General features: G+C 49.1%; 9 protein-coding genes across 9 annotated transcripts; 5 read left to right on the top strand and 4 right to left on the bottom strand.

Annotated features, from left to right (window-relative positions):
• The first annotated feature begins 1,511 nt into the window (after positions 1-1,511).
• K444DRAFT_561514 (uncharacterized protein) lies at positions 1,512-6,729 on the top strand. The gene is made up of 4 exons (XM_024876943.1): positions 1,512-1,737; positions 1,826-1,978; positions 2,070-5,460; positions 5,518-6,729. Exons 1-4 carry the CDS (start codon positions 1,676-1,678, stop codon positions 6,445-6,447), a joined length of 4,536 nt encoding a protein of 1,511 aa, XP_024736765.1. The 5' UTR covers positions 1,512-1,675; the 3' UTR covers positions 6,448-6,729.
• On the bottom strand, positions 6,476-6,905 carry K444DRAFT_401851 (uncharacterized protein). The gene has a single exon (XM_024872531.1). The coding sequence runs from the start codon at positions 6,787-6,789 to the stop codon at positions 6,538-6,540; it is 252 nt and encodes an 83-aa protein (XP_024736766.1). The 5' UTR covers positions 6,790-6,905; the 3' UTR covers positions 6,476-6,537.
• Positions 6,906-7,020: 115 nt separating this feature from the next.
• Positions 7,021-8,265, top strand: K444DRAFT_643201 (uncharacterized protein; the record flags this gene model as incomplete). Its single annotated transcript, XM_024884831.1, has 2 exons — positions 7,021-8,141; positions 8,184-8,265. The coding sequence occupies 2 exons, from the start codon at positions 7,021-7,023 to the stop codon at positions 8,263-8,265; spliced, it is 1,203 nt and encodes a 400-aa protein (XP_024736767.1).
• Positions 8,266-9,326: 1,061 nt separating this feature from the next.
• K444DRAFT_529233 (metal-dependent amidase/aminoacylase/carboxypeptidase) lies at positions 9,327-10,670 on the top strand (the record flags this gene model as incomplete). Its single annotated transcript, XM_024874789.1, has 2 exons — positions 9,327-9,790; positions 9,851-10,670. The coding sequence occupies 2 exons, from the start codon at positions 9,327-9,329 to the stop codon at positions 10,668-10,670; spliced, it is 1,284 nt and encodes a 427-aa protein (XP_024736768.1).
• A 2,433-nt stretch (positions 10,671-13,103) lies between these two features.
• On the bottom strand, positions 13,104-13,911 carry K444DRAFT_663477 (uncharacterized protein; the record flags this gene model as incomplete). The annotated part of the gene is made up of 2 exons (XM_024886835.1): positions 13,449-13,911; positions 13,104-13,390 (listed from the first exon to the last, which is right to left on the bottom strand). The coding sequence occupies exons 1-2, from the start codon at positions 13,843-13,845 to the stop codon at positions 13,104-13,106; spliced, it is 684 nt and encodes a 227-aa protein (XP_024736769.1). The 5' UTR covers positions 13,846-13,911.
• Positions 13,912-14,651: 740 nt separating this feature from the next.
• K444DRAFT_612937 (WD40 repeat-like protein) lies at positions 14,652-16,234 on the bottom strand. Its single transcript, XM_024880241.1, has one exon. The coding sequence runs from the start codon at positions 16,211-16,213 to the stop codon at positions 14,774-14,776; it is 1,440 nt and encodes a 479-aa protein (XP_024736770.1). The 5' UTR covers positions 16,214-16,234; the 3' UTR covers positions 14,652-14,773.
• Positions 16,235-16,656: 422 nt separating this feature from the next.
• K444DRAFT_663479 (uncharacterized protein) lies at positions 16,657-18,231 on the top strand. The gene is made up of 2 exons (XM_024886836.1): positions 16,657-17,017; positions 17,073-18,231. Exon 2 carries the CDS (start codon positions 17,085-17,087, stop codon positions 17,967-17,969), a length of 885 nt encoding a protein of 294 aa, XP_024736771.1. The 5' UTR covers positions 16,657-17,017; positions 17,073-17,084; the 3' UTR covers positions 17,970-18,231.
• Positions 18,232-19,312: 1,081 nt separating this feature from the next.
• K444DRAFT_589535 (glycoside hydrolase family 10 protein) lies at positions 19,313-20,725 on the top strand (the record flags this gene model as incomplete). Its single annotated transcript, XM_024878112.1, has 4 exons — positions 19,313-19,623; positions 19,678-19,912; positions 19,962-20,107; positions 20,155-20,725. The coding sequence occupies 4 exons, from the start codon at positions 19,313-19,315 to the stop codon at positions 20,639-20,641; spliced, it is 1,179 nt and encodes a 392-aa protein (XP_024736772.1). The 3' UTR covers positions 20,642-20,725.
• A 2,078-nt stretch (positions 20,726-22,803) lies between these two features.
• On the bottom strand, positions 22,804-22,989 carry K444DRAFT_512063 (uncharacterized protein; the record flags this gene model as incomplete). The annotated part of the gene is made up of 1 exon (XM_024873484.1): positions 22,804-22,989. A coding segment is annotated over one exon (186 nt), but the record flags the coding sequence as incomplete, so codon positions are not given.
• Positions 22,990-23,221: the final 232 nt, after the last annotated feature.

A 23,221-nucleotide genomic window follows, 5' to 3' on the forward strand; every position in this document is an offset into this window, starting at 1 on the left:
TGGAGAGTTTTCTCTATAGGACAATATCTCTTTAAATCTTGCTAATGATACGCTCCTTTGCACTTCTCCATAGACTCGCATTTCAGCATACGAAGTCGAAGCGACAGCACAGGGAAACCGGTTGGGGAAGTGAAATTCAACCTGTAGCTGATACGCCTTAAGGCGATGCTGAGTCAAAAAGAACGCGCTTATAATATTCTTGTAACTATTTCAATGCTCAAAACCTCTTCATTCCTTTCGTACGCTTGTTCCATCTCGCTTGGTGAAGCCGCATGTATCCGTGTCCGAGTCGACCGAAGGCATCCAATCGCTCGGACCGCTTGCCGAGCACCCCGGCGAGTCAGGGGTGTCATACGACGAGGGAATTTCGGTTCGAATGCAACATTTTAAATTTTATTTAGAGCTTGAATTTTCATGGTTTTTCATGTGAAAGTTGAGGAAAGGTGGTCCTTTCTAATTGGGTAGGTTTGAAGTGGGTTTTTGCTAGTGACGAGGCCTAGTGGCTCAGCTCAGCTTGCGTTCTGATCTGCTGGAAAGGGGCATTAAGCGAGAGGTGGGGTACTAGTTGAGAAAATGAGATGTGGATTGGATCTTCGAATGGGATATGGGAGGGTGAACTACTTTCTACCTTCCCCTGACATCATTTTGTCTGTTGTGGTTCGGCAGGAGATAGAGGTCTTTGTGAGGGATGTAAGGGGGTAAGTCGAGGTCATGTGATGTTTGTTCAGTTAGGTATGGAAGGGAGAGTCTTGAAATAGAAGAGAACGAGGAGAAAGCTGGGGCTGATTGTTACTTGGGGTGGGGCGGGGTATCTGGAGATGGATGAGATTATACTTTTAGGAGATACCTGGCGTGTCAAGTCATCAGCTTGCATAGAGTCGCTCGCTTCAACAGACTGAGTCCAATCAACAAATCAATAGAGTTTCAATCAGTACGTACTTGAATGCAGAACTGCTCCGCAAAATAGCAGACCTAAGATGGTTGTCTAGAACTGGGCTATTTTTAGGGTATGAAGCCCCCCATATCTCGAAAATCCTGGAAAAAGTCTTGTCCTTGCTTGAAACGAAACTCTATCAGGCGGCCGTATCAAGGACTAGAATTCGGAACACTTCGTTGGGTTGAAAATACGAACTTCTAAAGCAGACGGAACTCTCCCATCCTTGAGACATTTTTATTTAATCGTTGTGTATTTCACTAATATCAACAGAAATTATGAGGCTCCCCCAGGGATGATCATCACTGGTCTCACTCGGTTGTCCCTGGTGTTACGTAGCCATATTAGAGCACAATCTGACCAAACAATGAAACCCCAACGCCAAATATAAGTCTGCACCTCCCCAGAGGCGCCCTATGGATGAAAAACATTTGTAAATAAAGCGAGAACATAGAAATTCTCGCATGTTGTAGAATCCCCCTTCCTACTGCCTCGTCCAGAATGACGTCCCAAACTAGGACTAGGGTGGCTCAAAACTCGCGTGCGTGCGTGCTGCAGTGAAAACGCTGCAACTCCAAATCATCAGGATAGCGAGAGCATGAGGTGAAATCGCAAATCAATCACCACGCCGCAACCCCACGCAAATCCATCGATCTGAGCACGGAGCCCATCTCCAGAGACCCCATTAAGACTGGCACCACATCCGTTTTCTCGAGAAACGGATGTCGCGATCGTACTATTATGAGTGAGGTTGGGGTTGCCGACCGCTCACGGCTTTTGCGATCAAAACGAGCCGAACTCAGGTACATCAATTATTCCCTTGGATGCATTCGAGAGCGCGCGAAGAGGCGCATCGATGCATGTAGGTATCATGGTGCTGATAATTGGCAGTGGAATTGTTACATCGCGCAAGAGGAAGCTTCGCGAGTTCTTTGCTGTTTGCGACAATGACGGGCCCATTCCCCAGATCAATCTCTCGAACGTTGACGCGCCGCCCACCAACGCTGCGGAGGCGCACTTCCTTGAAGTCACAGACATCCTACAGTATGCTGCCCTCTCGATCCGTGGTGGTTTGAAGTCCCAGCGATTTTTTGTTGGGTTGCTAGGTTCCAGATTGCTGATTCTACATCTACAGAGATCGACTCTTCGATGAATCAAACCTTCCAACGCGTCGACAATTAAGGTCGGATACATTGAAACAGCGATCTCCTATCCGGAAAGCAAGCCCTGATGCCCGCCCTGCTGATGCGTCGCGAAAGGCGGCCAAGGTACAGCGTGATGGGTCGAGATCGAGGAAGAGTCGAGCGACCACACCCAGTGCACGGAGCGATGGAGGGAAATCTACGACCGCAGAGCAGAATGAGACAGATAGCCAAGCTGTCCAAGCACCACCTATGTCAAGATCAGCCTCGAAGGGCTCGCAGACCGATCTTCCAGCAGAAGCAGCGGCCGTTTTGGACGAGATAGTTGAGGAGACTTTCGAGAATGCGACGCAACGTGACCCCTCGATGCCAGACGAGATTGTACATGCGAAGGACCTGGAAAGTGACAGGATACGGACCGTATTGCAAAGCAGGCCGAACAGTCCTGGGGTGGATCCACGTCAAGCATTACCAATATCTGCTGAGGATGCTGCTAACCTGCCAGAACCCATCGTTGACGGACTGGGCTCGCATGATGGACAACACAAGGCCAGGACTGCGCATCTACCGTCCAAGGAAGTCCAAGAACAACATCTTCGGGAAGCACACGAGGCACGCGAGAAGAGAGAAGACCAAGCACATTTGTCTATCAATCTTCCTCGAGATGGGGCCCGAATTGCCGAAGCTCTATCCTCTCCAGGGTCAACTGTTGATGCCCACTCTGCTACGACACCTGCCATGCACGAGGCCTCGACCGATACCAGTCCTGATAACGAAAGTCGATATGATGCCGAGAGAATGGAAACCCAAGAGGAAGAACCCAAAACACCGCCAGAACTACGACCATCACCGGAGAAGGTTGCTGAGAAGGCGGAACATGATCGGATACTGGAGGCACAAATGGAAATTGCCCGCAATGAAATATTCAAGAGCAGTCCTGGTGCTGTTCATGAGGATCAAGAAATGGAAGAGCAGCCAACCGCTCTTGCCATGGAGGATCAACAAATGGTCGATGATTCACAACCTGAAGCGGATGCTGAAGTGAATGATGAAGCGGATACTGACCAACTCACCAAGGAAGCCAGCGAGATCGTCCACGATACGGCCGAGGACGAAGATGAAGTTGTTGGTGTACCTACCTCTGAGGAGGAGGAAACCCCTGAAGTGGAAGCATTACCCAAGGAGTCAGAAGCCAAAGAGCCAGAAGTGCCAGATTCGGAGGCAGAAGACCAGACTCCCCCAGTTGATGAAATGGAGGTGGATACGACTACGGTGAAGGATTCATTTGAGAGCAGTGCTGGACTCGAGAGTCAACCTGCAACATCTCCACCTGCACCCGAACCAGCTGAACCAGCTGAACCAGCAGTGAGGCCAGAAGTTGAACCAAAGAAAACATCAGTCACTCCTGCAGCATCAACACCTCGAAGGGCACCTTCTACACCTGCCCCGGCTCCTCCAACATTGGAACGGATGACCACGAGAGTTGCTTCTGGTGCGATGAGACACAAGTCTGTATCCGAAATTCTGGGAGAAACACCGAAGCCGAGCACCTCGAGTTCAGAAAAGAGTCCAGCAAAAGAGGATTCACAGACTGGAAACTCTCACTCTCCTTCACGGAGCACAACTCCTCAATCTCCTGGAACCCGAATACGAAGTTTGGCAGAAAAGGAAAAGGCACGAAGTAAGCTTTCAACGGTTATTTTCCCAGGAAAGCCACCAAAGCCTTCTCAAAATGCTGTTGCAGCAAGCGGGCCAAAACCAGCCGAATCATCGAAGCAGGACTACTTTATGCCATTATTCCTCGCTACTGCTTCTGATTCCAAGCGGGGTGTCCCACCATTGGACGCTTTACTGGCGTCTGCTCACAAGACCATCACCACCGCAAATGCCTACGTTCCCATTCACGAGAACCAAACAGCAAAGGTGCTCAAACGAATCTACAATCTTCAATCCTCAAACAAATGGTCATTGAGGCAGCCCAAGCGTGCCCCGGAACCAGTCAGAGCGACCTCACATTGGGACGTCGTTCTTCAAGAAGCCAAATGGATGCGAACAGACTTCCGAGAGGAAAGGAAATGGAAGATGACGGTTGCTAGAAATCTGGCCTATGCTTGTGCCGAATGGGTTGATTCCAGTGTGGAGGACCAGAAGCTATTACAAGTTAAGGTAGCTCCACCGAAACCTGCAGCAGATATCGAGATGGTCGAAGCTTCAATTCAAGACCATCCAACCCCTGACCTGGTTGCTTCTGGAGAATTCGATTCGCCGATGGACGACCTAGATGAGGAACCTCGCCTCAATTTGATGGAGACTGTTTCTCCTACCGCTATCTTTGCTCTTCAAGACGACGATGTTGTCTTTGGGCTGAGACGATCACCTACCACCGACAAATTACTGGACGAGCTACCAATGTACGGTGCTCCCCTTCGAATACCACAGTCAGACCTTCCCACCTCGGATCTCGATCCTGATAGGATGTGGAGACGGGAAGCTTTGCCCCTGAGCAAGTACGTCGAAGGCAGATTGGAACTTAAATATGAGGGTCCACCCAGGAAAAGGAGTCGATTCGAATATGAAGAAGAAGATGAGGATGAAGATCAAATCGTCTTTGGTGAGGAAGGGCGGGGGCCGAAGAAACCGATCCTCCCCCCAGAGAAGACAGACGTTGCATTGTTCAACCCGGAACACAAACACATTCGCGAACGCATCCACAACTCACACCAGTTCCGACCGCCATCCGAGTTCCCCATGCCGCTTCAAAGTTTCTTCGAACATCGCGCTCCTTCGCAATGGACTTGGAGCGAAGACGACGAACTCAAGGCTCATGTTCGGGAGTTCTCCTACAACTGGTCACTCATCTCCAGCATGCTTCAGAGCAAATCTCTCTACACCTCTGGCGCTGAACGTCGAACTCCTTGGGAATGCTTCGAGCGATGGATACATCTTGAGGGCTTACCTGCTGACATGGTCAAGACGCATTACTTCAGAGCTTACACGCAACGCATCGAGACAGCCAACCGCATCGTCATGGCTCAAGCCCAACAGATGCCACAGCAACCCAACGCTAACAGCCAAGTACAGCCACCTCCGAGGAGAAGACCCACTACCAGCGTTCGAGTTGAACGCCGTAGGAACCAGAAACACCTCACCCTTGTTGATGCAATGAGAAAACTGGCCAAGAAGCGTGAGACCAATGCACAGAAGCAACAGCATGCCCAAGGCATGGCTGCAATGCGAAAGGCAAATGAGGTTCCCCAACAAGCTGCGAACCGCAATGGTGGTGGACATACCCCCCAGGACTTCAGTCGCATGAAGGCCGAGCGCGACGAGGTTATGAAGGAGCGCATGGCTGAGCTCCAGCGGCGGCAGGAGGCGAACAGAAGAGTAAACTAACCTTTCTTCTCATTTATATACACAATTTATCTAACATGTCGATTACAGTTACAAAGGAATGCCGCCCAAAACCCACAGCAGGCAGGTCTACCGAATGGCGTGCCTCAACAGCGCGCCGGAGGAGCTCTAGCCCCGAATGGCGCTCCTGTTGCTACCGGTCAAAATCTTACAGTTCCTGGTCAAAACCGACCTCCTCGCCCCATGCCCCCTCAAATGCCTGGTCAACCGATGCAGAATGGCATCCGTGTTCCCCAGATTCCTCTCAATGGCGTTCCTCAAGCACCGATGCAAGGCCAAATGCCTCTGCCGAATCCAGCTCTCGATGTGGGTCTCGTCACTCGCGCTCATCAAATATCACAACATCAACAAGCAATCTTACGACAACAACAAGGTCAAATCCCAGGCCAATCTCCTCAAATGCACAATTCCCCTCCTCGAATGAACGGCATGCCAGCACCAGGCTTCCCATTGCAAAACGGCATGATGCCGCCTTTCAACCCCAACGTCAACGGTGCCTCCTCATCTTCACCTGGCGGTCACGCCCCTTCACCCGGCCAAGCCGGCTCCCCACGAATGGGCCAAAATCAGCTTCAACATCCCAACGGCGTGTCTCACGTCCAAATCCTCGAGCACCAGATCAAGGCCAAATACCCACAAGCTACCCAGGAGCAAGTCATGCGCATGATTTCCGACCAGCTTGCAAAATCCGTTCATCAGCAACAACAGAGACAAGGTATTGCGCAAAGTGCAATGAATGCTGCAGCGGGTGGAGCGGCGATGAATGGGATGGGTCCAGCTGGACAAGGGACACCGCAGCTCTATGCGCAGATGCTGCGACAACAGCAGGAAAATCAACAGAAGCAGCAGCAGGCGGCACAACAGGCTGCTGCGGTGGCCAATTCGGGGAATGGGACGGGCAATGCGGGGCAGGGTCATGCTCATAGAGGGAGCTCGGGCAGCGTGCAGAGTGGGAAGTGAGAAGCCGTTCCTCGGATGAGAACAGCATAAGATATAGGTTTGAGTTGGGATGGAGTTCCTTGTTGTATTCTCTTGGGAGAAGAGCAATTGTTATAGAGTAGATTCGGGTTTGGGTCGCTGTACCGATGGTACAGTGCGGTTACGTTTCAGCGGGTGCATAATTGCTGGATTGGGATGGGAAGGAGGGGAGTCGATGGATTGCGCTTGGAATGCAAGCAATGCACATATATTAATACTGAACGCTCGTCCACTCGTGAGAAAAGAAAAGAAAACCTTCACTCGCTGTCTTGTTTCTCTAGTGAGGTGATGTGTTACCCCTTTTCTTGTCGTGTGAACCTTCATCACGTGCTAAGAATTGACTGCCTCGTATTTTAGGATCCGGATGCAAACAAGCCAAACACCAAAATTTATCGGGAATTTCGAGATGGAATTGAGTGTTGCCTCCTCCCTGACTCTCCCGCCTGATTCCCTCCCTCTCACCCACCCACCCCGACTCCACGACCTCGCGGCCTCCTTTCTACCTCCTAGCATACGCTCGTTACATCGTGTGAGGAAAATAAGGTGTTCGGCACGATGTCGCCCTCCAAAGACGGCCCAGGATCGGGAACGTCGACGCCAAAGATTGCAATAAAAGGCTTTTCACTGTCCTCGAGATCCTCCTCTTCAAAACCCGGCGCCAAACCCCTCCCCTCATCTTCGCTTGGAAAGAGACCGCGCTCTCATTTCGCAGCGCACGACGATTCCGATTCAGAAGGCGAGAATGGAAAGGCGAAGCATGAAAGTGTTGTGGCGTTTGGTAATGGACGCGCAATAAAGCATGATGAGAAGACGAAGGAGCCGCTCGTTATTCAGAGAGTGGGGAATAGGGATTGGAAGAGTGAGGCGAGGAGCAGGATACAGTCTCATCATGGGAGTAGTGGTGGAGTGCGAGGAGGGGTTGGTGAGGGGGTGGGGCAGATCAGGGAGAGGAAGAATTTGTTGCCGGAGGAGGTGCAGGCCATGCGAGCAGCGCAAAAGAATGGAGAGAAGAAAGTAGAAGGCGTGGATGTGGTTAATAGTCAGGATGGGGAGATTAAGTGGGGGTTGAGTGTTAGGAAACGGCCTGAACCTGCAGCGGAACTAGAACTAGCTCCCTCATCTACAGAAAATGGCACAGAGAAGGACGAGAAGGACAATGAGGTCAAAGAGGAAGAGAGGCCCCGCGAACAAACAATCGACGAAGAAGCCCTAGCCGCCCTTACAGGAGTCCAAAAAGAGCGCAAAGGCCCAGATCTCATCATCCGCGCCGAACCCCTCACAGAAGAAGAGGCCTACCGCCGCTCCGTCGCGACGGCGCCTGACCCCTCGACACTAGAAGACTACGAGCGCGTTCCAGTTGAAGAGTTCGGTGCTGCGTTGCTGAGGGGGATGGGTTGGAATGGCGAGGAGAAGGGGAAGGTTCGGGATGTGAAGAGGAGGCAGAATTTATTGGGCCTTGGGGCGAGGGAGTTGAAGGATGCGGAAGAGTTGGGGGCGTGGGTGGGGAAGAGTGATGTTAAGAGGTTGAATGGTGGAGATAGAGGGGGTAGGGGTGGTGGAAAGGGGGGAGAGAGGAGACCGAGGGTTAATGAGTTTTTGAGGGAGAAGGAGGTGAGGGATCAGAGGCGGGAGGAGAGGGGTGGGGGAAGTTATAGGAGGGAGAAGGAGAGGGATAGGTATGATAGCGGACGGGACTCGGGGAGGGAGAGGTATGATAGTGGGAGAGACAGTGGACGGGATAGTGGAAGGGATAGAGATGGGCATCGAGAGCGGGAGAGGGATCGTGATCGAAGACGTTAATCGCCTCTCCCGCAGTCCCCTCATCCTTGCAAGTACAGGTACATGGAGTTCGTATCGTAGTGCACGTGCGAGTCTTCGGGCCTCAACATAGATAGCAATGGAACACTTCAAAGAAGCGGTCGAATTACACCTATCAACCTAACCCTCGTGTCTTGCATCCGCATTCCGCTAAGATGGGAAGTTCCCGAGTCCACGGTTCACCATACACTTACTTACCTCACCTATCAACTTCCCTTTCCCATCTCTATCAATCAAAAGGCCACCCATTCCCATGATCCGAGCAAATCGCACCCCCCTACAAATCTAACCGCTTCGTATCCCGCATTCGCACCCCTCTCGGCTCCAAGCCCCAGATCCGATTCCTATCCCGAGAATCCGGTCTGGCCTTGCGCAATCAGCCCAAATAGTCAACGAAAGCGAAACCGAAAAATCAGATGTGCAACGAAAGCTCCGTTTTCCCATTTCCAAGGGGCATGATTGGATCAGTAGAGAGATAACCGGGGAACGGATGGCGTAATTGCACGGCGATGGGGCAGAAAAGGGACATATTTGATGGGGAGGGAGGGATGCGTGATTCAAGGGGGCGGCTTAATTAGGTGCCGCGATACGGAATACGATGCGTTGGAGTAGGCTGCTTATTTTTCTCGGCGTGATTCTTAATTATCGTGGACGCCGCCGTCCACTTTGCACTCTTGAGACAACATAGTACTCTTCAAAAGTCTTTATTTATAGAAGTCGGGCGTTGCTTTAGGAAGGCTTTAGAGTGAGGCATGGAAAGGAAATGGGGCGTAAGAAGTAAATATCAGCCGTGCTGGGCGAAGTTGCCCCGCCCCCACGTTTCGGCTCCCTTGTCGTAGACTCGATGGGGCGAGTTGAGGAACCTTAAAAATGAAGTCCGGTTCGCAAGTCAAGACGGGCTCGTCTTGAAGCAATTGAGTAAGGCTAAGTAAGCTGTCTAATCTCCTCCCCAAAAGTGTTCCGTTCCATACTATCCTGACCAGTCTCATCTTCGAAGACGAAGAGTTGATAAAGTCCCAGAGACATCGTCAATCTACCCCGCAATGGATATCCAAACCCTCCTCAAAACCCACAAACCTAGCCTCGCTCCCTATGAAACCGTCTACAAGAATCTCCACCAAAATCCCGGACTCTCGCTCCAAGAATACCTCGCCGCCGAAACAGCCGCCTCCCACCTTTCATCCCTGGGCTACGAAGTCCGCACCTCGATCGGCGGCACAGGCCTGATCGGTATCCTCTCAAACGGCCCAGGGAAGACAGTGCTGCTGCGAGCAGACACCGATGCCCTGCCCGTGGAAGAGTTAACCGGGCTAGAGTATGCGAGCAAGAAAAGAGAAGTCGATGTTGAAGATGGAGTTGAGAAGAGTGTGATGCATGCGTGTGGACATGATATGCATGTCAGTGTTATGATGGCTGTTGCTGAGACGCTGGTTATGAGTAAAGAGGAATGGGAGGGAATGGTGGTGATTTTGTTTCAGCCTAATGAGGAGAGGGCTGGGGGTGCGAAGTGAGTTCTTTCCTCAAATCATCGGAGGGGTATGGGGTTTTGGCTAATGTGGCAAAATAGGGCTATGATTGCAGATGGCCTTTATGATGAGCAGAAACATGCTTGCCCGATTCCTGATGTTGTCTTGGGACAACATGTCATGCCGCTTCCTGCTGGAACAGTCGGGACCCGGGTAGGTGCATTTGCCTCAGCTGCAGATTCTTTTCGCGTCACGATCTATGGAAGAGGAGGCCATGCTTCTCAACCTCACCGGACGATTGATCCTGTCCTTATGGCGGCTCATATCGTGGTTAGACTTCAGAGTATTGTGAGCAGAGAAGTTGATCCGAGGGATGCCGCTGTGGTGACGGTGGGAAGCGTGGTTGCGGGAATGACCGAGAACATCATTCCCGGGGAAGCAACGATAAAGATTAATGTTCGAACGGTCACGCCGGAAACACGGACGAGAGTATTATCAGCCATCAAAAGGATCGTGAAAGCGGAATGCGAGGCGAGCGGTGCAACGAAAGAACCACTTTGGATCTCAACCTCCTCATTCCCCTTTACTATCAACGACCAGGAAACCACAGAAACGGTTGCAGCGGCATTCTCAAAGCATTTTGGGGACAAACATGATCCGGAATCAGCTCCTTTGGGAGGAAGTGAGGATTTCTCCATCTTAGCGACGGAGGCGCCGAATAAGAGTGGTGGGAAAGGGGTTCCATATAGCTATTGGTCCTTTGGAGGGAGTGATCCGGAGAAATATGAGGAGGCAAGGAAGAAGGGACGGCTAGAGGATGTGCCGATTAATCACAGTGCGTATTTTGCGCCGGTTATACAGCCGACGATGAGTACGGGGGTCGATGCTATGGTTGTTGCTGCGTTGAGCTTTTTGAAGTGAGTAGGTGTTGTAATAGACACAACATGAGAAACAGGATCAGGTAAATATCTTGGAGTAAGTTAATTCGACTTCAATACCAAAACCGAGCGATTTAAAAATTCAGTTGGATTGCGATCGAAGCTAAATGAGTTCAATTCGATTGTCATAATCCACCCTAGGATATTAATAAAACCAGCCACTGTGTATCCCCCAATTACCGGAACCACCAGCTGTTTCTTCTCCGGCTTTTGGTTCGGGCCCGACGCCTGGATACCCTCGGCTTTTAGTACTTTGTCAACAGTTGTCATTGGGAACTCAAGAGTTGGCCACGCACAGTTTCCCATTCTTCGGTTTTCGTGGTGTTCTGAACTTCACGCTGGTATTGACTTCTCATTCCCTCATCAGATTGACAAAATGCGTTGCTTCTTGCTTTTTCCTCTTCGCTTTGATGCCCCTTCAGTTTTCTCGAATAGCCATCGTTGATGTGTCTTGACCCTCTCATCTTGGTCGTTCGCTCGTGATGTGCAGGTAGTTCCAAAGCATACGGCAAGTATGAAGTGCGAGATCGGTTGCGACCCTTTAGTTTGGTATATAATGTAGACGATTGAAAGAAGCAGCCAGGAGAAGTCAGCTGGCTTCCAAGGTGGCGCTGCCGTTAAAGGACATTTGCAAGGGCATAAAAGCACGCGAAAGATGTTGATCAGCAGTGATAGGATAGAAACTTTTTGTTTGAGTTTGGGACAACGTCTTTGATATTTCACTGGGATATTATGAGAATATGTGGAAGCAAATTCCTTGTTGTGCGAGCGAATATCTGATTCCCATTTTCACGGTACCAAGCAAGTCCCCCGAGCTGAATTGGCCGTGACAGCTTTGTACCTAAGCCATGATACCATGTTTTCTAGTTATCTCCATCCATCTCCTTATAGCCCTCAGTATCTTTAAAGTCCCTTGTCGGATCATATATCCCACAAGCAGCTCTTTCATCACTGTGGTCCCAAGCCCATTTCTCAGCCAGTATAGGATCTCAGTGTGGGCTCCGATAAGCTCGATAAGCGACGATTAGATAATCGATAATCGACCATCGATTACGATAATTATCGAACTAAGGCCTTGGCAATACTACAGGGCCACTACAGGGCCACTATAGGGCCAATGCGCTATATTTATAGGCCTCATACCACCTTTTCTTTACTATAGCAGAATTCCGATTTAGTAAAGGCGGTATAAGGCCTATAAATATAGCGCATTAGCCCTGTAGTAGCCCTGTAGTACTACCAAGGCCCTGGACCCACTATTATTAATAGATTTAGTACTGTAAAGGCGGTCTAAGGCCTGTAAATATAGCGTATTGGCCCTGTAGTGGCCCTGTAGTGGGCCTGTAGTGGCCCTGTAGTATTGCCAAGGCCCTGGGACCCACTATTATTAATGGAATTATCAATGGGCTCGCTCAATGGCTGGCGGGCCCACTTTTATCGATGGAATTATCGATGGGCTCGCTTAATGGCTGGCTGGGCCCACTTTTATTAATGGAATTATCGATGGGCTCGCTTAATGGCTGGCGGGCCCACTTTTATTAATGATTATCGAGGTGATGGGGCTCGCTCAATGGCTGGCGGGCCCACTTTTATCAATGATTATTGAGGTGATGGGGCTCGCTTAAGGGCTGGCTGGGCCCACTTTTATCAATGGAATTATTAATAACTGGATTAAATACTAGCTAGTCTACCTTATATAATAGACTATTAAATGGAAAGTTAAAAAGTCTAATAGTATAGTAATAATAGTTTACTTTTATGCTAATCTTAATACTAATCGGTTTATAATTGAACTAGAAAGCGAGATGTTCATGTAATGGGGCTCGCTGGCTGGCTGGGCCCACTTTTATCAATGGCATTATCGAGGCGATAGGGCTCGCTTAAGGGCTGGCTGGGCCCACTTTTATCGATGATTATCGAGGTGATGGGGCTCGCTTAATAGCTGGCTGGGCCCACTTTTATCAATGGAATTATCAATAACTGGATTAAATACTAGCTAGTCTACGTTATATAATAGACTATTAAATAAAAAGTTAAAAAGTCTAATAGTATAGTAATAATAGTATACTTTTATACTAATCTTAATACTAATCGGTTTATAATTGAACTAGAAAGCCGTAATGGGGCTCGTTTAATAGCTGGGCCCACTTTTATCGACGATAATTATCGATATCGATCGTTTATCGATCGCTTAGCTGATAACGATTACTAATCGATAATTTCGATCGATAATTTATCGGAGCCCACACTGTAGGATCTAGCTCGCCTTGTAGCATTTGGACTACGTACTTCCCAATATTTGCAATGAATTTCCAGCCATGGAATGAACCGCCCCTGCGACATAAAGGCTCTTGGAATGTGGATGTTTGCTGATGATGAAGTCCTGGTTCGGCGTGACAGCATCCCTGATTTATCTTCAGCATGATTCTGAGAAGGCGTGGGAATTGGAAGGAATAACAAACCAGTACATTCTATTGTATTCTGGCTTGAGACTTTCAATCCAGCTCCCATATATCTTCCCACGGAGGATCTCAACCTCATTTTTGAGTCCTTCGGGGACGTCTTGACTCCACGTGCTTTGTGTTACTCGTTTGGGTGGGACAGAAATCGTTTGCTTCGAAGCCTCATGGTAGACCTTGTGAGTGAAACTAAGTTTGTGGGTGCATTTTACGAGGCCAAGTTCTCCCGGTGGAATGCTTTCGCCTATAATTGTTGTGAGTCTAGCATTCAAGAATCAGGTTGGTGAAACCAATCAACGAACCTGGCGTGGATCCCATTGGACTGACGATAATGGGTGCATTCTTGAACTTATGCAACTTATTTTCTGGAACCCTAAATGCACACATAATAGCCGCCGCCGCAGTCATCCTACCGTTGACTTGAAGCTCTGTGTTTTCTGGCGCACTTTCTGCGATCAGCTCTGCGGTGCGTGCTCCCGCGCACAAAACCGTATGTTTTGAAGTGAAAATATCTCCAGCAGTAGTTTCGACCCCAAGACATGTGCCACTTGCATCAAAAGCTATCTTGGCGACGGTGGCTTCCACGTAATTCACACCAAGATTCACCGCTGCTTGAATCACACTCCTCAACACATTCTCAGCCTCCCCCAACCGACCGTAGGATTCCAGGTACGACTCATTACACCGAGCTTGTCCCATGGAGCATCTTGATAGATGCCGTCAAAGCCCGCCTTCGCCTCATTGAGGTTGATGATTCTAGCAGGCGAACTCCCCGTAAGAGCGTTATAGTTCTCAATGATGGTCTCACCAGGACCTGAGGTTCTAGCAAACAGAATGCCCGATAATAGGGTTTGAGGATGGGATCAGTGCGCCAGAGCGACTGAGCCTCCAGAGCCAGCTCCATGTAGACTTTGTCTTCATACTCAGCGCAAATGATCTTATTGAGATCATAGGCTGCTGTTGAAGGACATGGGAATGGTATTCGATCAATCAAAGTGACAGACTTTTCCGGAAACGCCCTTTTGAGGTAGAGGGCTATGGACGCGCCGAAGCAGCCTGCTCCAGCGAGTGTTTACAGTAGTCCGAGTTCTCTTGGGAGGCTACCATTTTCGAAGAAAAGTAGGAAAGAATGCTAGATAATCAAGGAGGAGAGAAGATAATCAATTGATGAGCTTTGAATTGGGTTCACTTTGTCGTGCAGACTTTCAAATGACAGGATGAAAGAAGGATTTTGTGGCTGCGAAATCTAACGACCTTGTGCTTCGATTTCAAGGCCATAAATCGGTATCGATCCCTCGCAAATAGTTCGCTGCTTTGCAGTTTAAGCTAGCTGAAACCTTGGGCCCGGGGAATGGCTGTCCAGGTACGTGAAAGGAAAGGACAACGAAACGGCTGCGATAGAGACATGCACCAACTATGGCGGTTGATCGCGCATCGAAGGTGGAAATGGTTTCGAGGCAGATCGTTCGGCAACAAGTTGACACTCTGAGACTCGTATTACTCACTGCGTGTTTATTTGGGTTCGAGCTTTTGAGAGGTTTCACTAGGCAACTTGTCAGACACTGATGGAGAATGGTTTTGAACGTTGATGAGAAGCAGGTTGGTGGCAGCAAGATATGGGGTATCATTAGTCGCTATCAGAACTACTTTCCTCCTCCCCGTCCTCAAATCCCTCGAAATCATCGATTTCATCATCTTCTGCTCCCTCCATTTTTGGTAACATGACGAACGATTTCAGACATGTGACGCGGTTATTCGTTTCGTATGTTCCGAGTAGCTCGCCAACTTGTTTGGCCTTTCCTTTGTGAGAGGCAACTTCGGCAGCGGCGAGTTTCCAGATCCTTAAGGCGCCGTCGCTGCCTCCTGTGACGACTATAAAGTCTCTGGCAAGACCCTCTCCGTTGCTTAGGATGCTAAAATCTTTGATCCGTCCTGAAAGTCCGGCTTCTTTTCCGCCAAGTTGTGCAAACATTTTTGCTGAAGCAAGCGGGGCTTCTTTCCCCTGTGCTGTTGCTGATGTCACCAAATCTGCTGGTCTCGTAGAGTAGAACAGTATTCTCCCATCTTCTGTCGACACTACCAGGAGCTGAATATCCCCCTCATCTCCCAGTTGTACATAGCATAATTCGTGAATCTTCGTTCTCGGTTCGGGGACGACTTTGCATTTCGGCTTGCTGTCCATCCCGAACACCAATATACCCCTTTCAAAACCAACACAGAACTCTTCTCCCACATCTGTAGCTCCCCAAGCAACTTTCCTTCCCTCTCCACTGCTGTGTTTGCCTTCTCCAACTTCGCCCAGTATCCCCCTCTCGAAATTCAACACACCCGCCTTCTTCCCGGTGACCAGGTTCCATAACCTCATACATTTCTCTCCCTTCCCCACAGATATCATAAGTTTCATACTCGGATGAACAGCAAAATCATTAACCCCACTGGGAGCACCACCCAACGGCGCCGTATCCCCACTCGGTCTACCAACCGGCTTCGGTATTGGCGCCTTAATTGTACTCAACAGACTCCAGTCCCTCGTCCTCGTAACCGCAATCGTGCTATCCTCCGCCGAGCTCAAAAGCTTACTCCGATTCGGAAAATGTAGCGCCGTTATCGTGCTCGAATGATGCAGCAGACTTCCCAGCTCTCGATTTTGCGGATTCTCGACAATTGCTTTGGGATTCAAGCTAGGGGTCACCGGGACGGAGATCTTGGAGGGGGCGTGGGCGGAGAGGTGGTAGAGGTTTATTCGTTCGTCGGTGCTGCCGCTTGCGAGGATGATCTTTTGCGTTTGCTTTGGGATGGGGGCGGATGGAGGTGAGAGTGCGAGACAGCGGATAGCGGAGGCGTGGGCATTGAAGAGGAAGGTATCTGCGAATTCGACTTTGTCTTTGTTCTTGAGGTCGATGGTAGCTGTGACGCCGTGGAGGATTCTGTCGTAGGACCCCGCGATGACTTGGATGGTGATGGGATACTTGGGAGTCGAGGATGAGGTGGATTTCACCTTCTTGCTGGGAGCATCTGCTACAGCAGCAGCAGAATCGCCATTAATATTCCGCTTTCGTTTCGCCATGTTGTGGTGTTGTCTTGAGGTGTTGCTCAGGATTTTAAGTTGAAAGAGGGAAAGTTGGAAATAATTTTTGCAGGGATGTGACGGGTCACGTGAAGGCCCCACCCTTTTCAACATCCTCCGACATTCTCAACCTTCAACTTCACAACATTTCCTACATCGCAGGTTGGTATTCAGTGTTACCAACGGCTATCAAATCACCTTGCTGAGTGATGAATCACCCGAGGTACTCGTACAAGTGAACGGGATGCCCACAATGATGCCTATCACCCAGCAAGATCTAGACCCAGCCATCTGAACCTTACCACTCCAAGAAGTCTGTCGTCTGATGGTATATACCCCTTCTTTTGAAGATCTCTAGCATCTATCTATGCCGTTTTCTCCTTGCCTAAGAGAGGGCACACGCGCGGTCTTCTGCTCCCTCTCTTTCCTCCTCGGCCGCAACCATGCGATTGCAGCTGGAAAAAGGAATGTGAATGTACCATGAATTTGGGAACAATTGCAGCGCCAGGGAGAGAAATCCGCTTGTCCAGGACTGGTTTGTACTTTCTGCGAGTGCAGATCGGCAGATGGCAGGAGCTATGAGGCAAGGCAACTTCAGCCTTCGTGCCTTCTACGTATGAAGGGTTGTTAACCTTGATCCGTGCTTCAATCCATTTCTCTTCGCATCTTCACGCCAAACCACACCGCTACCATCGCCCACCAACGCCCCAAATATCCACCAGAGTGTCGCCATCTTCATCCCGACTCTGAGTCTACCGAGAAAGATACCGTTTTCGTAGTAGAACGCATCCCAGGGATAGGACGGTACCTTCCATGTCACAATCGGCTTGTGGTAATGTCGCTAACATGCGTGTCCTAGCTCCCTTCAAATATGGCATCGAATGTTCTATCCTCCTATGGGTCAATTTCAATTACGGTGTCCGGGGTCAGTGGGGGTGACGACCTCGACTCACGAAAGCCGACCTCTGAGGAAACCGAGAATATTCAGAACAGCGATGGAACATTCAACAAACCGAAGATGGATGCATTGGAGGATAGTCTGTCTCGCGAAATACGAAAGCACGATCAAGTTGTCGAGGACACGGTCGAAGCTCTGGAGGGGAACAGCCCGGTTACGTGCCAAGATCCCGCACCTCGACGTCCGGTCCAACAAGGCCAACCAAACATAAATCAAACAAATCCACCCAACCCTACTTCATTAGTACATACTGGAGCGCTCATTGTCCCAGCGCCATCGCCGACGTTCGGGTCACAACAATCTGCGTACTCTGCGAATCCAATGTCCCAGCCGACCACGTACATTCCAGCAGAGCAATTATCTCTCCCTGCCAATTTTCTCGGGCAAAGAATTGGATACTTCATTGGCAAGGCAACCAACAAATTGTTCTACAATGCATTGTGTACAACGAGTCATTCGACAGGTCCTGCCCCAGAATGGGCTGTTGGCCAACGGGCTGCTGCGGCTGCTGCGCCGATCGTCAGTGCCTCAGCCAGTTTTTTCGCACTCGAATTTGGTATTAATTACGGTCAGTCCTCTATAGTTGGGAATGTGGCTGCCCCACTGGCAGAGGAAGTCACGGCCCGCTATGTTTCTTCGGACCCGGACGTCATACGCCTACTCGGACGTTGTGTGAAATCTGGGATTGCGGCTACTGTTGGTCAGGACATCGCATACTTGGCTATTGAGTTTATGACAACAGAGTATGGCGAGCGAGGCCCAAATGCGCAAGAGTGTTATGCTATGGGCATTCCTTAACATCGGAGATAAGATGAATGTTCAATCTCAACAGGGACATTAGGTTTGTTTCAATGTTCTTGATTGGTACGAGACATTGGGATCGAAATTGGGCTATTGGGGGTGAGATGCGTGTACGAGTTCAACAGGGACATCGACTTTCAATGTTCTCGGTTACTTTGGGACATCGAGAGCCGGGTTGGGGGAGTAGTTTTGTACATCGATAAACTACGATCCCTTTTGTCTCCGCGGTGTCCTTACAAAAATGAATCGTTTTCTATCTACGTCCTTGAATTACTAGGGCTTGTTCGATTGATATTTCTACCCCTATTTCCGAGGTTCTGTCCCAACCGATGTTGAACTGGCTCTCATTTTAGCCTGAGTACACATTAGCTTCAGGTGTACCTCCCCAGAGGCTCATTGGCCTTCGGGAGTCGGAGATTGATCCCTGCCTGTATCCCCTTTAAATTTTTTAGTATAATAATGACGTCGCCCTGCGTGATAGGTTTCAACGGGTAGGGCTTCAGAGAATCTTCGAATCTGCAGTTCTCGAGATTGAATGTCACTCTTGGAGCTTTTGCATCTGATTTTGGAACTGTCACGTCATGTTTAACTCCCGAAATTTGCTAACATACATGTAGTTCCTGGCGAACCCCGCATCGTTCCATACAGCAAGGTTGCCCATGTATTAATATATCTCCCGTTTCAGCTAGCTTGTTCCCCACAATGCCAAATATCATTGACCTGGACGATAACGCTCAGGCTAAACCCACTTGTCTGTCCCCATGGGATTATTCGTGGAAATCCATTGACGGAACATTCCAAGAAGTCCCCGAACCGTCGACTGTTTCGAGGCTCCGTGTTATTAGTGCCATCTAATTGATCCAGCATACATCAACCTTCCTGAGTAGGATTAAATCCACATTTCGTTTCTCCGCATCTATAGTGTCGTCAGTATGCTTGGAAACTCGGTCAAATGATCCGTGGGACCACTCTCAAGTTTTCAATGGGGTTGCTGAGACTTGCTCCACAAAACAGCAATATATGTACAGGCCATGTGAGGTCGCGGGTGAATCGCTTCGTCTTGTGTTCGAAGATTTTTATTAACTTGATCATCAGGCTGTATATTTGCGCTATTTCATCAAACGAGGTGGTACCTGAATGAGTGTATGAGGATGGCAGTACTTCTCCTCTTTCTGAACTTGTGCGAGCAAGATTTTGTTCACTCCCTTCACTGTCTACCTCATGTCCGGATTCCAATAGGTAGGTGACCAGAGCCTCCACGACACACCCACCATTATCAAACTCAACCAATCGGTTTGTCCGAAGGATTTGAAACCAACGAACACTCAAAATTAGACATCATGCGGAGCTCAATACTTTATCCCTTCCTCCTCTCTCTCATTGATTTCTCTCTCGCCTCACCAACCGTGGAGCGAGTAGGCTCCAATCGAGACGAACGTCATGAAATTTTTAACATCGATTGGGAAAAGGAGCTTCTTGGGCGAAGCTCACCAGTCCCGCTCGCGGAACGCGCAGATGCAAGCATAGATGCCATCTTCAAGAAGCTCGGCAAGCTATACTTTGGCACTTGCGCAGATTCCGGTTCGCTTAGCCAGACCTCAAATGCTGCTGTCATTATGGCCGACTTTGGACAGGTGACCCCTGAGAACAGGTATATCATGCAAGCAACACTTGAGGGGCTTGGGAGCTGACTCGGTGGATGCAGTGGAAAATGGGACACTACCGAACCTTCGCAGGGAAAGTTCAACTTTGGGGGTCTGGATACCCTTGTGAACTGGGCTGTAAAGAATAACAAGCTCGTCCGTGGGCATACGACAGTCTGGCACTCGCAATTGCCAGGTTGGGTGTCAGCTATCACATCTAAAGGTACTCTCACAACAGTTATCCAAACCCACGTCTCGACGGAGATTGGAAGATATGCTGGGAAGATCTTGCAATGGGTTTGCCTCACGAACCCAAATTCCAAGAAACGGATGCTGATTTCATTAGGATGTCGTCAACGAGGTGTTCAACGAGCAAGGAGGACTTCGAACCTCGGTTTTTTCTACCGTCTTGGGTGAAGACTTTGTCCGAATTGCCTTCGAAGCAGCCAAGAAGACTGATCCAGCCGCAAAGCTCTACATCAATGACTACAAGTAGCTCTGCCATATGCCGAACCACATCTCATGCTAACCGTTCACAGCACAGTTGAGCTAGGCTCCACCTACGCCAAAACTACCGGTATGGCCTCCTACGTCAAGAAATGGATTGCAGCCGGAATTCCCATCGACGGCATCGGCGCACAAGCCCACCTCATGGCTGGCCAAGCTAAGAATGTGCCCGCCGCCCTCGCCGTCCTCTGTGCCGTTGCCTCCCAATGCGCCATCACGGAGATGGACATCGTGAACGCGGCCCCCGCGGACTACGTCACTGCCGTCAAGGCCTGCATCGATATCCCGAACTGCGTCGGTGTCACGGTCTGGGGGGTCAGAGACCCGGATTCGTGGCGCGCGTCGAACAACCCGCTGCTGTTTAATAGCGCGTATGCGGCGAAGCCGGCCTACTCGGCGTTGGTTGCGACGCTTGGTGCGCTGAGTGCGGCTGCTACACCAAGCCCGATGCCGACAACGCCGCTGGCTAGTGTTAAGCCAACTGTGACATCTGCTAGTACTACTTCTGCTTATGTGTGATTGGAAGCGGCGTTGAGGTTGCGTGTAAATATAAAAAGGAGTGAAGTGGAGGTATTTGTGGGAAATCTTGTAAATAGAAGCGGCAGAACGACAAAATTGAGAAATTATATTTCACACTGCAAGTTGCAGAACCCCAAATGAAATTTACATGCAGTATGTTGGTCTTACTAAGGCCTCTGTATGAGTGGGGCTTCTGTTCAAGGCTATCATGCAATGCGAGTAAGGAGTTTCCAAAGTTCTCGATTCCTTGCTGTGTTTGGGAACTTGGTTGAAGGTTTGAGGTGTTGGGATAATCATCAAGAACTTTCTCTCCGTCTTATCAGAACATATAGAAATACTTACTCATCGCAGTCTGAAATAAGAAGGGGTCGGTACTTAAGGTATCCCTGCTTTGTACCGGCATGCCTATAGAACCAAATCGTGACCAAAGTATCTATGAAAGATAAAGCACGTGGGAGTCTGATTTTGATATGGTCTTAAAGAACCAGTAGAAGAATTCAGCTCATCTTCTCAGAATGTCTCTGTGAGAGTCGAAGCACGAAATATGAGAAGGTGAGCAGAGCGGATATTGCGGCTTATAAGATTGTCATGATCTCTCTGTTCAAACCCCACAATCGGCCCTCTTGATATCCAAACTGCGCTCTCGAATTATCGGCCGTAAATAAGCCAATCCGCTTTTACTTTCAATCGCCGACTTCTTTCAGAATGAGATCACTCATGTTGCCGATATCGTCGAAATTATAGCTCTAAAAACAACCGGGAAGGACATAAAGACAACCTCCGTTCTCCTCCTCAAACCACCAGTCATGTCTTTCCCAAAATTCTCTCCATTGTAATATGGACTAATCTCCCTGCCTACAGGTGACGGCCTCAAGCTGAAGTTAACCAGAAAAGCGAAGTTGGCTGGCTTCTCTTCCATCTCTCGGGGAACTGCTGTGGTGGAGGATGCGATTCATGGATCAAACTACAGAACTTGCACCCTGTATTTATTTGCTTTAGTCCGAACTTCTTACCGAGACTCCAAGTCGAACGAACATAGCCTTGTCAGGATAGTAACTCTCTCAAGCCTCGTAATACGGGGAACATGTTCGAACATCTTCCGCAAAGCTGAGTCGGATATACTTTCGCTTCGGCGCATTAAAAATTGAATCCATTCTGGGAAAGTAATATGTTTGTGGTTGCAGTCACGTCTATGAATCATGGAATAATTCCAAACGTGGTTGCCGAGTCACGCAGGAAATGCAATCTCCTACGTGAACTGGATTTAGATCAGGCATGATTTTTTTCCAGCTGGGAATCAACTTTGTCTCGAATCACAGAAGGATGGAATAGAACTAGATTTTCCCCTAGTCATCCTCTAGACACTTCGGCCCAACTATCATATAGTTATAGTTCCCCTCCCCACAACACTTCCGCTAATAATCACTTTACATGGAGCCTTATAAAGAGAGGTAACCATTTCTGATAATACTAGACATCAGACGTTTGCAAAGACTCTCGCAATGGTGACAAGCCACAATTACCAGGAGACCAGCGAGCGGAACTGTAGTGCAGTGAGCACCAATATTCTGGGTCCATACCGGACGCTGCTAACCACATGTACTAATCGAGCTATGTAGGAAAGGCTGGTTATTAAAGTTCACCATTTTCCCCACGGTTAGAAGTTAGAATGGGGTCTCACGGAAATCCAAACAATTCGAAGAGGAACACTTCGAAATGTATATAGCGGCGATGTACATAAATTGGTCATAATAAGATGATTCAAGGAGGCGTTCTCTACGGAAGTTTAAAGCCTAAGATCAAGACAGAGGGGAGTGGTTTGGTGTAAAATAGCAAATCTTTTCAAGTGTTCTTAGTGACTTGAAAAGGCTGACGAGACACCGAGATGGGGATGGAAGGCTATGCTGAAGAACACTTTACGAACGGAAGAAACATTCGATCTATGTTTTCGCTCGTCCTTCTCAGCATAATATTGTTTCAACTCTCTGATGAATCTCTCATTCACCCTTCTGCCTCGATCACCCCTGATCCGACAACTATGCTCTCATTCTCCCCTCCTTGGAGTTCAAAAACTTTTTCCTACGACACAAGAAATCGTACAGTTAGTCTCTTTCTCATCAAGAGATATCTATACAGCAAGGGATGAGCAGCCGGGAAATATACTTCTCTTCCATCCAAGAAAACAGAAGGTAGGCAACAACAAATGGCGGTGCAACGTAGAGAATTTGGCCTCGAACACGGCGGGCTGTGTTAAAAACAGCATTACGCACCGCACCTGCTAGTGGTCGTTGGCGATTGGCGCAGAGTGTGTAGACTGTTATGTGCTTTTGTTTCGGAAGTCCTAGAGAGAAGAATGCTTAGGAACGAAGCCTCTCGGAATCGGAAAAGAGTGGCTCTTGCGGTTATGACCCCAACATAGGACTGGATTTCTGAACACATGCTGGTTAGCAAACTACTTGAAAACCATGCACTTGGAGAATTAGAAACATACATTCCCTTAGGACGATTGGGTTCAGGACTGTAGTCTATTCCGGGCATTTTGATGCAACGCTTTGTTCGGACTGTAAATCGATTTGGGAG

Source organism: Hyaloscypha bicolor (genome assembly GCF_002865645.1).
Source record: "Hyaloscypha bicolor E unplaced genomic scaffold K444scaffold_73, whole genome shotgun sequence".
Lineage (NCBI taxonomy): Eukaryota > Fungi > Ascomycota > Leotiomycetes > Helotiales > Hyaloscyphaceae > Hyaloscypha > Hyaloscypha bicolor.

Bases quoted from the DNA above. Each gene is read 5' to 3' on its own strand.
- K444DRAFT_561514 (XM_024876943.1), top strand. From the start codon at position 1,676: ATGAGTGAGGTTGGGGTTGCCGACCGCTCACGGCTTTTGCGATCAAAA. The intron at 1,738-1,825 runs GTACATCAATTA...GATAATTGGCAG, and splicing joins TCAAAACGAGCCGAACTCAG to TGGAATTGTTACATCGCGCA. The intron at 5,461-5,517 runs GTAAACTAACCT...TGTCGATTACAG, and splicing joins GGCAGGAGGCGAACAGAAGA to TTACAAAGGAATGCCGCCCA.
- K444DRAFT_401851 (XM_024872531.1), bottom strand. From the start codon at position 6,789: ATGAAGGTTCACACGACAAGAAAAGGGGTAACACATCACCTCACTAGA.
- K444DRAFT_612937 (XM_024880241.1), bottom strand. From the start codon at position 16,213: ATGGCGAAACGAAAGCGGAATATTAATGGCGATTCTGCTGCTGCTGTA.
- K444DRAFT_663479 (XM_024886836.1), top strand. From the start codon at position 17,085: ATGGCATCGAATGTTCTATCCTCCTATGGGTCAATTTCAATTACGGTG.